Genomic DNA, 16,489 nt, shown 5'->3' on the forward strand with positions numbered 1-16,489 from the left:
TTCAGAAGGAAAAAGTTTGAGAGCTTTGTCTAGTCATTACCATATCTTGCTGTAATTTTTCTCTTTTTTATTTTTTTTTCTTCACTTGATAAACTTATAATTTAAAAACCCAAAGGCTTCTCCTAACTACTTTCTCAGAGTTTTGGAAAAAATAGATGTAGAAGCCTGTACAAGCTTTAGAAGTAAACAAAGTCAACATGTAATGTCTATTTCTGTTGAAAATATTAACCTCTTTTCCTTCAGTTGAAGCTTTTTACTTTCTTTTTCAGGCTGTGGCTTCACTGCCTGAAGATATGAGACCTGGTCCTGACCTATATGGTTTCCCATGGGAAATAGTGATTTGTGCTGGCGTTGTTGGAGCCTTTACAATTCTTTTGTTCCTGTATAGAAGTTATCAATCAGTAAGTGTTCAAATTACATACAGATACGTAGAGTTTGAATTGAATGGTTTGAATGGAAATTGTTATTCTGTTCAAGATATATAATGCTTCAGAGTTTTAACTCTGTTATGATTGAATTTAGAATCCCTCTAAAAGAGAAACCAAGAAGTCTGTTTTTTCAGGATAGTAAGTGTTTGGATAGGTATTGAGTGACTGTTGTCATTAGAGGAAATGCAGTGAAACTCACTGTAGTAAGGCTTCCTTTTTCCTTCCCTTTTAAATTTCTACACCAGACTTTCAAAGTCAGCCCTTAAGTTATTTTCAAGGGATATGGAGGTCTTCCCTAGGGCACATGTATTGCTGTGTACATAGGTATCTCTGTGACTACCCTAGCTATAGCCAGACCAGCTCAGGTCCTTCAAGGTAATTGTAAGCAAAAGCAATCCAGATGGATTCCCATTAAGGGAAGCAGTTTAAAACTCTTTGGACAGTGACCCTGATTCCGTTTATTAGAACACTGAACCAATTTTACTGTGTGCTGTTTGTGAGTGCTAAGCTGATGACTTTGGGAAATGCAGTACTGGAACCTTTTAACTCACAAATCAGATTATATTTTTGAGGTAAGCGTTGTCTTCTATTGTAAGTAAGGATCTCAGTAATAACAGCTGCCCAGCATACTCTCCCTACTAATGAAATGTGGTCAGTGTCCGTAATTCAGAATTCTAAGTTTCTCCCCAGTTTTTGCATACTCTTACATAGACAGAATGTGATTTTGGTGCTAGGTGTAATGATGCTTGTATTTGAAGATACATTGAGTTTTTCAAATATGACCGACTGCATTTTCAGGGTTCTAACATCAACTTAGATCTGGAAAAATGCCACCTTATTCTGCAGCAGCAATTCAGATTGTCTGGAAGGGGACCTGTATTTGTATATGTTAACGTATCTGTAATTTGAGTCATTCCTTCTGTTTTCTAGCAGCATCCCTTTAGGTGATGTGAAAGAGGCATTTTAGCTGAAATCGGTCAAGCAGCCACTCTAGTATTCTTTTCCTCTTGCACGTATCACTAAGGCAGAAGTTTTACAGAAACAATTACAGAAATTACTGATAGCTTTTTCAGTCACCCATACTTAGAACTGCACTGACAAAGGCTGACAAATTAATGGTTACTTACTCAAAAGCAATGGGGTTTGGTTTTGGGTTTTTGGGGGGGATGATAGGATAAGGTGTGCTTATGACTTTCTTCCCCTTTTTCTACTACTTGGACTCCTTGGCCATTCCATGGGTTTAAATGAGGAGGAAACAGGGAAAATCTGAGGGACCGACCCATTGTATGTTAGGCACGTGATCCAGACCCAGCCTTGAGCAGAATGCTTTATTGTAAAGTTTTTGTGGGTTCAGCCAAGTTCTGCATCTCTTGTTCAGGCCATTTGTGACAGATTTTTGTCCACCAGTTTGTTAGATTTTTATTCTAGGGCATTAGACTCTGCATGGCAGCAGCTGATTGGACACCTCCCACTGAGTTGCATCTGGGCAGGATGCCCATCAAGTAGTACCCTTACTGCAGCTCTGTTATGTATTACAATGTGTGGGTTTTTTTCATCTTAGAAGTTAACTGTCAGCTGGCATGTGGAGTTTCCCCTCTCCCTCCCCTTTCCTACTCTTTTGGCTGTGCCAGTCCACTACCGCTTTTGTGTTGGCAGTCACGGTTATGTGATGACTGTTCAGAGGTGTGTCATAAAAATGATCCAGGTGAAAACTAACCTGCTTTCCTCTCTTCTCTCTGTTTAATTAGCGTGAGAGGACAGGGCAAACACATAGCCATGGAGGCGGTAAGAGCAGAGGATGCAATTGCCCAGATTTAATAGCAGCCTGTATTTATGGTCCTTTTTTAAGTTTCATGGTTAAACTGATCATGGAACCACAGCTTAACAGATTAGATTTTAGATACTGTGTAAGTATAATTGATGGGACGTTTTCAGTATTTATTCTTTTTATTTCAGGTTAGAAGTCGACTTTATGTAGGTAAGCTTATTTTTCGTACTATTTCTTTGGAGTATGACTTTTTTTTTCCTTTCTTTTTTTCCCCCCCCTTTTAATTATTTGGATGTTGCAGCACTTAATTGTCTGTCTTTTATTTAGGAAGGGAAAAACAGCTTGCCAGTAAAATTGCTGAACTAGTTGAAGAAAAATGCAAAATTCTTGAAAAACTCAGCCTTTGCAAAAAAGAGGTAATGGTCCTCATTTATTGCTTTCAGATATGTCACAGAAATGGGCTCAACTTATCAAGTATTTAAAGCATTAAACTTATCTAAAAATAAGATCTTTAAAACATTTTAAAGTGATTTTTTTCAAATGCTTTTTCCTGTCAGTACTTTTAAGTGCAATTAAGGTGTTAGTGAGTTCTGCCTTTAATTCTTAATATGAATTGGAAGCAATTTAAAAATGTCTTTGGTTTATGCCACTGGAATAATCTGCCAGGGCTAAGGCTTTCATGATTTCCAGCAAGGTGCATTTGTGAATATTTAAGTGGTGGGTATATTTCAGACTAGAGCATCATATAATTAATGCTATTATTTAAGCAAGTCTTCACCTACATTCTGACATAAAGTATTTCCTTTTCAGTTTGAAGATTTAGAATTGTCTCTGAAGGATGATAATGTTATGAAAGAATCAACGGACACATCTTCTTTTGAGGTAAAAAGATACATGGAAATTGTTATTTCTACAATTTAAGGCAGTATTTCAGGAAAAGACTGCCCATATTAAAAAACAAAAGAAACAACAAAAAAACAAACAAACAAACAAAAAAAAAAACCAAAACAAAACAAACCATCAAACAACAAACCAAAAAACAAGCCCCACCAAAAAAAAAAACAACAACAAAAAAAACCCAAACACCTTCCCCCCCAGACTTAATTGTTTTAATTGCGAGCATTGTTATTTTAGTCCTGGGTTACTGAAAATGACATAGAATCGAGGCATTTAAATTAAGAGAAGTTTTTGTAACAATTGCATTAAAAATTGTTGATAATAGAGCAAATGGCATATTAGACAATACTTTTTTTTTTTCTAAAAGGAAATTTTTCCTGTTTCTAGGAGATAGAGTAGTGCATGAAGTATTTTTTCTCATACCTGTTTTAATTCAAATAGATTTGATAGGCTACTGGAGAACAGTTGTAAACAAAAATTACCATCACATTGTTTATATCCCGCAAACTTAAAATATATTTGTAAAAGGGTTCTGAAAAAGTGAATCAGATGCCTAACGGGCTCTATAGAATTTATCTAAAAAAAAAGGCAAATAGATTTATTTCATTCTGCACCTCAGATCCTATAGAGCTAATTGTTACAGGTTTTGTTAACACGCCAGAATCTCTAGAGTACTTGGAGATTTATCCTTGATATGGTGAAATTTGTTAAATGTACTTTACCATCGTATTTAAAGCATACTTGTTGCCTTCATATGTAATTAATTTCAAATGTTTTATGTTCACTGTCAAAACAACTTGATTTAGGAAATGCATGAACAACTGAACAAGTCAAACTTGGAACTCAACCAAGAAATAGAGAATCTAGAAAAAGAACTGGAAGAAGAAAAATCTAAGCAATCGGAAAATGATAATTTGGTAAGAATAAATAGAATCCTGTCTTTGTTACTTTTCATTTACAAAAAAAAATCCCACAAAAAAAAAACCCTCTATGGAGAAGACAAACTATTCTCCTTGAGTTTTTTGAAACAAAAACTACATTTCCCATTTTGTTTCCCCTCATACTCCCTGTAGCATATTAGAAAAATGACACCCATAAAGGAAAATACTCAAAAGAAGAAAAGCTAGTTTTACTGATTTGGCAGTAGAACCTTCTCAGTTTGAAAATTAAAATAACTTTATTAATTGCCTAGACCTTTTCAGTCAAATCTGTGGAAGAACCTATATGACAACTAATAATTTTCAGGTGGCTGAAATTCAGGAGAGAGTGGAGTCTTTAGAGAATGAAGCAAAATCTATCCAGTCACAAATTGATGAGGTATGTCCAATCTTCATAGTTTCTGTTTTCAAATCTTTGCAATTTCTCTGTTCTCCATGTAGTTACTGTTTAATTTTCTTTTCTATTAAGGGTGCAGAAATAATACGCTGTGTAAACTAAAAGACTTTGTAAGGCCTAATACTTTTGTGTGACTTGATTTAGCAACTTTGAATTTCATGTAGTGATTGGCATTTATTGGGATGTACAGTTACCTTGTCTTTTCTTTGCTTTCTTACTCCGCAATGATATATAGTGTTGCAAAATTAAATCAGCAAAACCTGTTGAAATTGTAGGAAAAATGTGACAATATGTATATAGCACAGCTAGGAAATCTAAGAATAAATCCAATAATACCATTGTGACCCCCACTTATATCTTCACCTATACTCTTCAAACAACACACATTTTTAATTTCACTTAGGCCAAGTCCACCCTGAAAGTATACCAGATTAATACAGACAGACTCAAGACATCTGTTCAAGATGCAGTAGATGAAAACTGCCATCTCCAGGAAAGTGAGAAACAGGTAGGTTCTTCCTAGGTATCCTTAGAAAGAATATACTTTCTTATGATACTGTGTTAATATGATTTCTCTAAGGAGCTCATCCTCAACGTGTTTGTTAGTACCCCTTGTGTGTTCTAGTAAGTGGATTGAGAAAGAGAACGTAGCTTTAAAATTATTTTATGTTGGAATAACTTTGTCTAAAATAGTCCTATTTTAAAAAAAAATTCAATAATTGGAGTTTGTGCAGAAACATGCATAGAGTTCAGTGAGAAAGAGTAAGATTAATAAAAATTTAGCTGAGTTCTATAGGAAAGGACAAAGATTTGAGCAAGTCCACGGGTAAGATCCTCTACAGAGGCAGAGAGAAAATGCCTATACATGATCCAGAAAACAAAAGAAATTAAGAAATTATAGGGTATGTAAAAGGCAGGTAAAAAACTTACTGTAGTACCACTATGGATGAATTCATGGAAAGTCAGGTAAGTCATACGAAGGGACAGAAAAGACTGTTCCCAAATTTTAGCTGTTTATTTTCCCCAGTGCCATAACCAGATCCCAAAGAATGCTTAAAGTGTTCTGCATGTGCAATACTTGTCTTACACAATAATTAGTTTTATGGTTAAATTATTCTTTTTTTTTTTTTTTTTTTTTCTAACAAGGAGGTATTTTCTGTGAACATTAAATGTTCCCTGGAATGTTTTTGGGTTTTTGAGGGGGTTTTGGGTGGGTGAGTTGGTTAATGGATATGTGCTTATTTTCCTAACTGACTGACGACCTCCTTGTTATCTGGACAGTAACCTGATAGATATCTGGGGTGGGGAGGGAGGTTGAAGTACACACTTGTTGGGTTTTAGCAGTCTTAGCTGGGGATTGCTTTAGTCCTCTTCAAAACATTGTGCATATCAGACTTCAGGGGAAAAAAAAGGGTTGCTAGAAATAGAAAAAATGACGATAAAAAAATGTATTAGATGCTGTGAGTGGAGAAACAGATTTGGGTGTTATCACTGTGAGACGAAATAGCTTGAGATTTATTTTTTTTCAGGAGTCTTTTTCACCTAATCTGTATAGTCTTTTTGGATGTTTCTGTGAGAAGGAAGGGTCTGGTCTTGGTCCTTTATTTCAAATGTGACAGTATACTTATGTAGTAGATTTTGAGAAGCAGTACACAAAGTTTTAATAGAGAGGGGTTTTTTGTGTTTTCTCAGGTAATTTCTTGGGTTCAAAAAGAAATAATCCAATTACTTGTGGGTGTGAAAAGAATCTTCATTTTCTTTCCTTTTATTAAAAAAATAGTACTTAGAGTAAGGTAATACTAAGTGCTGAAAATTACATTTTATAGGCAATCATTTTATATCAAGCAAAACCAGGAAATAAATCAATAAAAACAACTCCTAGGATGTATTTAACTTGCCGGGTTCCTAGATAAAAATAGGAGGTTTTTTGTATTCCTTCCAGATGAAATAATCTGGGTATAGTAGTTCCTTAATCACATTATTTAGGATTAATTACTACACTTTGTTGTTAACTGATCTTTATTGCAGTTTTTAGTAATGTGAGAACATTTGCATATGTTGTATTTTGCTATGCTTTTTAGTAGATAAATAACCTGGTAAGAGTTGATGGAACCTGATAAGGAAGGAAGAAAAAGTATCTGCTTTGCTTACTTGTATTCTTTTTTATGAGGTTGTTGTAAGCATGTGAGTTAGTTTGCTATATTAGAATATCCATACCCTTTTTTTATTTTTCTTTCTTATTTTTTTTTAAAGATGGAATTTCACTTATGCTCAAAAGGTAACAAAGGTGTTATTTGTTCACAGAAACTAGAGTACTTTCTTCCTCTGTCCATTTGCACTAATGGGTCATAATCTTCTGGCACATCATAGCTTAAACATTATAACAGATGTGCTGTCTCAGATTTATGATGTGTCAGAGAGAGGATTGGGCCTTTTAGTTTGAACAAGGGAACTGTTAATGAACTCCAAACTTTGTGTTTTGGTTTTTTTCGGGAACATTAGAAATATATATTGCTTTAGCTTATTGCAAATCCTTGCTATTTCTCTTTATTGTAATTCTTACAGGTAAAGAAAATCATGTCAATTTATTTTCTCTTTGGCTTCATGAAGAAGTAATCTCTTAAAGTTTAGCTTCCCTTTGAGGATGACAGTTAATGATAAAATAGTTGCCTGCGTACGTCTTCTGAGCAGTATTAGCATAAAGAGTATTTTTATTTTATCTGTAATACATAGTTTGCATGATGCTGCAAATTCATACGTGGCTTTTACTGCTTGAAAGGTGCAGTTGTGTGCCAAGTGGGGTTCATCCAATTCTAGTCACATACCTTTTGTTTTATGCCTTCTAGTTTATCTTTGATAAGTAGTGTTCAGGCTTGCTTCTCTGTTTGCATGGCAGTTCCCCTGTTTAACTACCATTTTCTGGTTTTATTTTTTAGTATAACTGGCTGTTATGTTCTTGTTGCTCAACCTAGTTATTCCTTTCTGTACGTTCACTGCTTTTAAACTGGTTGCCTGTTGTGCAACTTTAAGCAATATTCTTTTGACAGACTCTAAGACAAATTTTTTGTACTGTACCCCCATGTTTTTGTACTGCACGTTTTGTCTTAAGAGAAAATTGCACCAGTTCAATTTTGTTTGCACAATATGAAGGCATGGTATAATATGTTGCAGTGGTTATTTGTAATGAACTGGTGCTTAAGTGTACCAATCCCTTTACTTCTGTAAATTATTTTTGTGAAATGAGATTTTACTAGAGGATGTCTGTAAAACATAACCTAGGAATCTACCTGTCTTTTTAGTTAACCACAGTTAATTACAAAGATACAAACTAGTAGGTGTTGATTACATACAGTTGCTGTGACTTTCATTAATAGGGAAGCTTTTAAAAAAATATTTTAAAAGTTACTGTAAGAGGTATGAAGGAGAGTAGGAGAAATAATATAGTTTTGCAAGTCACGTGAATTTAAATAGCTGTCTAAAAAGCTTCCTGGTTTCCCTTACCTCATTGAGCTTTTCTAGGTTGAAGAGACTCAGGTACAATTTCAGAAGTGTGTGTGCATATTGGGGACTGAGGGTTCTCCTCTCCATCCATTCCCCAGTGTTTGTAGCTGTTACACAAATTGTCGCTATCTTATATCTGTTGCTGTCGTCACATCAGAGTTTTTAAACGGAGTGGAATATTAGCCAAACTGTTGTTATAAATGTTTTAAAATACCCTAACAACTAATTACAGTAGAGAGCTATTGCAGCTAAAGCAACTGGACAATAACATAGAAGTCTTATTTTTCAACTCTTTAACTGTCTTGTAGTCTATCTCTGTTAATACTTACTGATAGGTGAGAGGTTAAAATTCTGCTTATGTATAGGTAATATACATAACAGGCTGAAGTACTATTCATCCTTGATTCTTTGTTGTAATAGACAATCACACTAATCTGGTATTTCCCTTTTTAGCTTTTACAAGAAGCTGAAGGATGGGGTGAACGATTTAGTGAACTAAATGAACAAACTAAGATGTTTGAATCATCTAAAGCAGATATAGAAGAAGTATTGAAAAATAAAGAGAGTCAAGTCAAGGTAAATTATGACAGCTAGAGTTGAATCAGTTATTCAGACTGATGCTAATCATTGAATTCCAAGAAAGTTTAACAACCTCTCCTTGTCTTACTATGCATTAAGCTGTTTTGGGTTTTTGTTTGCTGTCTCCATCCTCTAATGTCTTGTTCCTTGCTAAGCAAAAAATGCTGCTTAGCAGCATGATGGAGCAGTATGATAGCCTTGAAAGCCAGCGCGTTAAATAAGGAAAAACTCTTTTAGTTCTGATAGAGTATTTGCGTATTTCTTTTTTAATTTGGAGCGTGGGAGTCAGTGTATTCCTACATGCGTGTATGTTATATAGCCAAGTATGCATGCTTTTAGCAGGACTTGTGTATCCGAAAAGTCTTCACAAAGGCACACCTGTTGGCATACAGGTATATGTTTTAATACAAAAGTAATATCAGACACCTAGAATCCTGTATATGGGGTTCATTTAATCTAATAAGGGAACCAAGTAAAGGACAAAAACTGTGAAAAAGTAATTGTAATGGTAATGACATTTTCATTGCTTGTATTTATTTTACTGACTGTTTTGTGTGGGCTTTTTCTTAGTCATTGACACAATACTTACTGAAGATGAAAGACTGGAGTTCAGCAATAAAAGATGATGTTGACGCTGAAGATAATCACTGGGACACAGATATAAAGGGTGAAACAGAGAATGGAGAGCACTTAGGTATGGATTGTATAGCTTCCCATCTTAAATATTAATTTAATAGATGTTTTAGACATACAGAACCAACAAACTGCCAGGAGAGTTGGAAGATTAGCTTTGTAGAAGTTGGATATTCAAAATGCACCCAATGTTATTTGTATTATACAGTTAACTTATGCTTGGACACCTCTGAAATAACAACCTTTGCTGCTATTTAGCAGTGTTTGAGTATAGCTAAAGCATACATATTATCATAGAGCAATGTAAAGACTCGGTGCTCGGTCTCTTGCAGAATGACTTTAGCCTATGTTAGTATTAAGCAGTGATTCTCAAACATCTTTAGGTGGAAACCTTTTATTTCTTGAACTCCTCTCAGGAGTAGCACTGTGGGTCCTTAGAGCCTAATTTCTGCTTCCTTGTCCTTATGCAGGTGTTACTTGTTACAGGCAGTATGGTAGCACTGGAATCAGATGGGTGTAGATGTGAGCCCCCTCAAAACAGCAGCACAGAAGAGCATTTCTTCCTCCTTTTTCTTGGTGCAGCTTCTTTTTATGCTGGTCCTGATTATAACAGGGCACATCCCAGTAAATCTTACAGTGTGTATTCAGCATCTCAGTTTTAATGTGAGCATTCTAAGTCTGATTAATTGGCAAACAAAGCACTATAATATAGGCATACTTCTACACACCCCTCTTTTCCCACACTTTTTTTTCCTTTTTCCTCCAAATATGCTATGTTTATCATGGTATGTTGGGGATTGCTTTTTTGAATAAAGACAAAATAAAATAGTAGTAAGCTCTGTCACAAAGCTTGTTGTGCATTTTGTGTGACATACTCTATTCTCTCAATCAGATGATCAGCAAAAACGAACTGTAAAGAAATTGATCTATGCTGCAAAGGTATGTGATTTTTGAGAAACTTGTGGATGGAAGGGGGTAACTGGGGGAAATACATGCAATTATTATGGTAAGTTTAATTGCATAAAGATATCTCTGTCATGGCGTTCAGCATCTTTTAATGTTAAATTAGATATTTTTGCATGCAAACAGTTAATCTTAAAATGCTTTTTTTTTAATTTTGATTTTAGTTAAATGCTTGTTTAAAGACTCTGGAAACAGAAAGAGATCAAATGTATTCAAAACTGTCTGATGAAAATAAAGCTAAAGGAGAACTTACAGGTAATTAAATGCTGGTTTGCCTTTAAGATTAATAAGATGCTGCTTTTGTAAAATGGTATTACAGGCTGTAAATATTACTTCTGGTAAAAACTGAATTAAGTTTACATTACTTGCTTTTTAAAATGCCCATTCAAGTTGCTTAGCTATTTTAAGTATTTTATTTTAGATGTAAAGCAATTGAAGTTGCCAAAGCACCATTTGCAATGTTTGTTGCACTCTGTTGGAATATAACTTAACAGTTATAGAATCTTAAAATACATGGGCAACGTGATGTTAATAAATATATTATACCTTCTTTACATAATTTCTGGACATGAAACAATGGAGTTTTAACCTAAAATTTAAAACCATCTATTAAAAATGGTAGCTGTAATTAGTTTGTTATGGGTGCAAGCTCAATACTTCTTAAAATCCAAAATACTGCATTTAAAGAACTGAACCTAAAGCATCTTGCTCTGTTTCTTTCCTTTGTTGCATAGGACATACTGAATTAAACCTTATGAAATGAAAACACTGCCACTTTAATTCAAATTAAAGCCTGTAATTAGCTGTTGCTTTCATAGCTAACAGCTAGAAGAGTCGTTACCTTTGAATATACTGTGCTTTATTATTTGGGTGATGAAATACTGTGTAAAACTGTACTTTTCAATTTTTGATAGTCGTTTAAACTGACTCTGTGCTAGCGTGTTTTCCAACTTGAATATCTTTATGGGACAATCAAAATTACTTGAAGCTTTCGATGGCATAGGAGTTATGCCTTCAGGTAACTCAGCAAGACCTCACGTGGGTAAATCTGCAAGAGTGTATGATGGTACTGATTTTACTCCTTCAGTAGGATAGTTACAATAATAAGAGCCCTAAATGAACATTTATATTGTGAATTACAAAACTGCATTGTTTTCAAAGAAGCTATACAATTTGGAGCAAAAGCTAGGTATACACTCAGAGCTGCACTTTGTGGCAGGTAGTGAGTATAGTTGCTGGTTTCCCATCAAAAGGAACAATACTACTTCTCAATTTGTATAATTTATTGAAATATATTAACCTATTATTGCTTATATTATTAAATCAACATAGGATCAAAGGTTTTTACAGACTTTTTATGTACTGAAATATTGAAAATATTTAAATTTTTTTAAATTTTGCATTGTCCCAACATAATTATCTCTAAATTTGACAGAACGTATAGAAAATCTTCAAAGTCAACAAGCTTCCTTGCAGTCTGAAAATGAACGTTTTGAAAGTGAAGTTCAAAAGCTTCAGCAGAAACTTAAAGTAATGACTGAGCTTTATCAAGAAAATGAAATGAAACTACACAGGTGCTGGTTCCTCTTTTTATATTCAATGCTTACTCTTTCATGGGAATGTAACTCTTTGATTTTGGGGGGCTGAAAGTTATTGAAAATTTGAATGCTGCTTTCCAGAATTTTCCAAATTGTAAAGAGCTTGTTATGTTACACCTTCATGTACATTTGTGACCACAGTAGTTTTATAGAAATTGTTTCCATGAAAGTAGTGGTATATTATTTTAGGACTTTTCCACAAGCAAGTACAGAAGCAAAGGTAAAACAAGAAATAAGAAATTGTTAATCTATGAAATAAGGTGGGTAAAGTTAGAAAGCTTGATTATTTTTTTAATTAAATTAAGATATGATGTAATACAGCAATCAAAGTTGCTGAAAGAAGGATAATCAGTAGCTGCTTTAACTGTATAGTTAAAGAGAGACAGTAATGTCAGCAGAGAAGTGATGCTATATATAAAACTAAGCTTAGCGTTAAAACATAGGCAAGCTAATTATTATCAGTAAGCAACATAGAACCCCTGTGAATCAGGCTTTCCTCACCAAGAAGGATAGTACAGCCCCCATATTCTATCTGCCTCACAGTCAGGACAATGGGGATTATGACTTATTGATTGAAATCAGAAATATGTTAAGGACTAGAAATGTTTTTTGGAATGGGATGAGGCATGTAGTAACCTTCAGAAGTGTGTGTGGATGGGGCAGGGAGGGAGCTGGGGACATCATGGTAAAATAACAGTTTTATGAGCCAGAAAATATTTCTTCAAGGAGCAGACATAATCTTGAAGGCAGCAAGAGAAGCAGCACACATCTTGATCCTGTACTGAGCAGTATGCAGGATCTTTTTAAAGTATTGCTTTCAATAATCTGCTCTGTACTATGTATGTATTTGTATAGGTGTTAGGTTTTGTTGCATCTACAAAGATGCCTAGAAATCCACTACATGAACGTTTGATTTTAAAAAAGGCCGGGGCGGGGTGGAGGGAGCTATGCTGGGCAGTCAGAAAGGAAAAATATTTGCAGACTGTGTGGATGATATTTAAAAATATTTTAAAATATTTTTTATCTCCCTGCTCTCTTCCCCCCTTCCCAAATAGAGGGGTTGTTCAGCCTGGAGGAGAGAAGATTCCAGGGAGATGTTACAGCAGCCTTCTAGTACCTAAAGGGGGCCTACAGGAAAGATGGGGAGGGACTCTATATCACAAGGTGTAAGGGTAGGATGAGGGGTAATGGTTTTAAACTGAAAGAGGGTAGATTTAGATTAGCTATTAGGAAGAAATTCTTTACTGTGAGGATGATGAGACACTGGAACAGGCTGCTCGGAGTAGTTGTGGATGCCCCATCCCTGGAAGAGTTCAAGGCCAGGTTGGATGGGGCTTTGAGCAACCTGGTCTAGTGGGAGGTGTCCCTGCCTGGGGCAGGGGGGTTGGAACTAGATGATCTTCAAGGTCCCTTCCAACTCTTATCACTCTATGATTCTATGAAGTATTCTTTGGGAATATGGATTGCCTTCCCAATTCCTTTTGGGTATAGTGGTAATCTAATTCTTTCACATAGAACAGGTCATGAACTGAATAAACTAATATGAATACAAACTAATGCTATTTATGCTGCTCCATATGTTACCTATAAAGCTCTTTATCTGGATAAATATCATGTATTCATCACGCCTAAATAATTGGAGAAGTTTTTCTTGACAGACCAACTACAAAATTGTTGATTTGAAACAGATTTAACCATAGTTGTTGAATTTTCTTAAAGAAAGCTGACAGTAGAAGAGAGAGAACGCCTACAGAAGGAAGAAAAGCTCTCTAAAGTAGATGAAAAAATTAATCATGCTGCTGAAGAACTAAACAGCTACAGGTAATTACAGATTTTAGTTGCTGTAATCACTTATGCCAAAGTGAACAAAAGGCAATAGAGAATTAGTAAGAACACCAGCATAAGTGAATGTATTTTCTTCCGGTTTCTTTGTTTTGTGTGTGTGTGTGTGGTACATGCTAGTCTGTGTGTAATAGTAGATACTAAGGGAGTGTTTTGCTTTGTTAAAAAATTTGGGTATAGAAGATCCCTAGCAGCCTTTCTTCCATTAGAATGCTAATTGTATTAACATGTTAGCTTTAATGGAATGGTAGAAGTGGGTCTCTAATCTAGTTCCCTTTACTGAACAGATGAAAATATGAAGTTAAGAGAATGCGATGAAATGAACGTGTTGTTCAGTTTTCCTATAGATCCTAACATATGAATATGTTGTATAGTTATAGTATGCTATTTCTGTAGCTCTAAGCTTGTCAAATAGTAATGTTGTGTAGAATTTCTTTACTAAAATAATGTGATGTGGGAATATTTTCTATAATTTTTAACTGCTTTGCTGTTTTTTGTTACACCAATGGGGTACCTCTTGTTTGTTTCTGTGGTTTCTCAAACTATGGCATAATTCTTTAATCTGCAATGTATGTTCCCCATCTTCCTTCAGTGTTTGTGGCAGTATTGACTAACTGGATGATACTGATCAGCAATGCTTCCTGAAGAGTTAATTAGATTAATTCTTTCCCTAGAATGTAAAGTTCTCATAGACATTCTTCTGTATTCGTACGGGAGGACAGAATTCACCCTTCTTTATTTACGTAAAATGTGGATTTTGTAGACATCTCAATTTTAAAGAGAATATCAATATTGCAAATGGAGTATTACTAAATAATGAGTGTGTCTTTGGCCCAGCTGCTGACAGAGTGTAGAACCTACAGAGGCTGTGCACAGGGCAGCTGGCAGCAAAGGTGGCATCATGCTCTCTGTTGTCCTGAAATAACTTCAGTGCAAGTGCCTGTCCCTCGGGGCTGACTGCAGTAGCCTGTGCTCCAGTAGCATGCAGTAGCATGATGCTCCAGCCACATTGGTACGTTTGCTGAGCTGGGTGAGGCTGGCTGTTAGGGTATATATGGAGGGATATCCTTTACATTGGAAACATGGTACAGACCAGTGAAAACCTAGGGAGTTGTTGGGGTTTTTGGTTCTGTTCATTTGTTTACATTCCTGTTTGCACTAACCTAGTGCCTAGAATTTCCACTGCTGGTATAATTTTTATGTATCCTGTGAGCCTAAGTGACAATACTGTCTTTTGGATAAAAAAATCTTAATTATATCTTGTTTACCATTGTGTTTACCGTATTTTAAAATTACTTTCCTCCACATTTTATAACAATGTCATAAATCCTAATTTCATTACAGACAGCGAGCAAAAGATCTTGAAGAAGAGCTAGAAAGAACCATTCGTTCTTACCAGAATCAAGTACGTGCTTTGTGTTACTTACCATCTATGCCAAGTAAGAGGGACGTTATTGCAACTGAAATACCACTTTCAGCTAGGCTGTATTTGGCTTGGTTTTGTTGGATTATTTTTTTTCCCTTTTTTCCCCCCTTCGTAATGCCATCTGCTTTTGGCTGTCACAATTTCATAGCATAGGTCACTAGATACCTTTCTTAAAAAGTTAAAATTTAAGTTCAGATGTCTCATTATAAATTATCCACACACATTAAATTTATGAATAAGAGCATGTACTCATTCTTAAATTTTCTTTTTGAAATGAATAATGATTTAATTAATCTCTCTGTCACAGATTACTTCACATGAGAAAAAGGCTCATGATAATTGGGTAAGTTCCAAATACTGAATTTTCTAAACTTTGTGCATCTTCCTTTTCTGTGATTTGAATGGCTTTGCTTTATCACTTTTTTGTTTCTTATTAAAAACAGATAATTAAAATTTACTCTAACCTGTCACCTCTAAACATACAGATTTCTTGCAGAAATACACAAAAGTGTGTTAAAAATACTTCTATCATAAAATAGTGAGCACAGTAGAATGATATTACAATATTATTTGCTATAGCAATAAATCTGCTGGAATAACATGTTACCATTTAACAAGTGTGTGACATTTTGCTAATAATAAAAGCTTTTGGCCTTGTTTCAATGCCATTTAAATATTTTCCCTGGATGTACTTCACTCCTTTTATCTACTAATAGAAGACGTTATGTCCTGTGAGAACAGTATGTTCCATTGACAGCTCCTAAAGAATGTTGCTACAAAATCCATTTTTACCTTTTTTCCAAACAGGGAACTTTAAAATATCTCCTGACTAATACATTCTTCAGTTTCACAGAATGGTCTGTATAAGATAAAATCCTGTTAAAAGCTATGGTGCTTCATAGTCATTATTTTACAGCATGGTTAATGTATGTATATAGTTAAAAACTATATGATTTTAAAATAAAACTTTCTTCTATAAAATTTGAAACTTTAAATTTTGTACATACTATGTAGATGTTTCAAAGCAGCTGAAGCCAAAGAATTTCATTTCTGCAGTTTTAAGAACCTGCAGGAAAGCCTTACCATTACTCAAAAATTTGGGTAGTAGAGCTGCTAATGTCATTTGGTGACATATGTGAGGCTCTGTTTCATATGCTTTATACATGAGCCATATCTTGTGAAAATACAGTCCACGCTCTTCAGATCGGGAAAAAAAAAAAAAAAGTCTTGGATCTAGGACCTGTCACATTTATGAAGCATTTAATAAAAAAATAGCAGTATCTAAGCATCTGATTTTTGTCCCTCCCCAAAGCTGACAGCCCGAGCAGCTGAAAGACACCTCAATGATATAAAAAAAGAAAACGCACATAACAGACAAAAGTAAGTGTAGTCCTGATCTAACTCTAAACAAATGCAATTGGGCATGTGAGTATGTTTTGGATTTATGCAATTTGGTGTTTTCTAGACCTGTGTTAATCAATTGTGGCCCAAACAGGGCAGAGAGAGCACAGTGTTCCAT

General features: G+C 34.9%; 1 protein-coding gene across 1 annotated transcript in view; it reads left to right on the forward strand.

Moving 5' to 3' along the window:
- MIA2 (MIA SH3 domain ER export factor 2) overlaps positions 1-16,489 on the forward strand; it is a 40,031-nt gene that overhangs the window by 13,655 nt on the left and 9,887 nt on the right. The window contains exons 7-22 of the mRNA XM_082484779.1: positions 270-401; positions 2,385-2,406; positions 2,524-2,612; positions 3,007-3,078; positions 3,900-4,010; positions 4,339-4,410; positions 4,832-4,936; positions 8,383-8,505; positions 9,079-9,202; positions 10,034-10,080; positions 10,269-10,359; positions 11,540-11,678; positions 13,422-13,523; positions 14,889-14,949; positions 15,278-15,313; positions 16,283-16,350. Coding sequence (XP_082340905.1) covers positions 270-401; positions 2,385-2,406; positions 2,524-2,612; positions 3,007-3,078; positions 3,900-4,010; positions 4,339-4,410; positions 4,832-4,936; positions 8,383-8,505; positions 9,079-9,202; positions 10,034-10,080; positions 10,269-10,359; positions 11,540-11,678; positions 13,422-13,523; positions 14,889-14,949; positions 15,278-15,313; positions 16,283-16,350 — 1,394 coding nt within the window. The remainder of the gene's footprint in view (positions 1-269; positions 402-2,384; positions 2,407-2,523; positions 2,613-3,006; positions 3,079-3,899; positions 4,011-4,338; positions 4,411-4,831; positions 4,937-8,382; positions 8,506-9,078; positions 9,203-10,033; positions 10,081-10,268; positions 10,360-11,539; positions 11,679-13,421; positions 13,524-14,888; positions 14,950-15,277; positions 15,314-16,282; positions 16,351-16,489) is intronic.

The sequence above is a fragment of the Vanellus vanellus genome (genome assembly GCF_965231255.1).
Source record: "Vanellus vanellus genome assembly, chromosome: 6".
NCBI classification, from domain to species: domain Eukaryota; kingdom Metazoa; phylum Chordata; class Aves; order Charadriiformes; family Charadriidae; genus Vanellus; species Vanellus vanellus.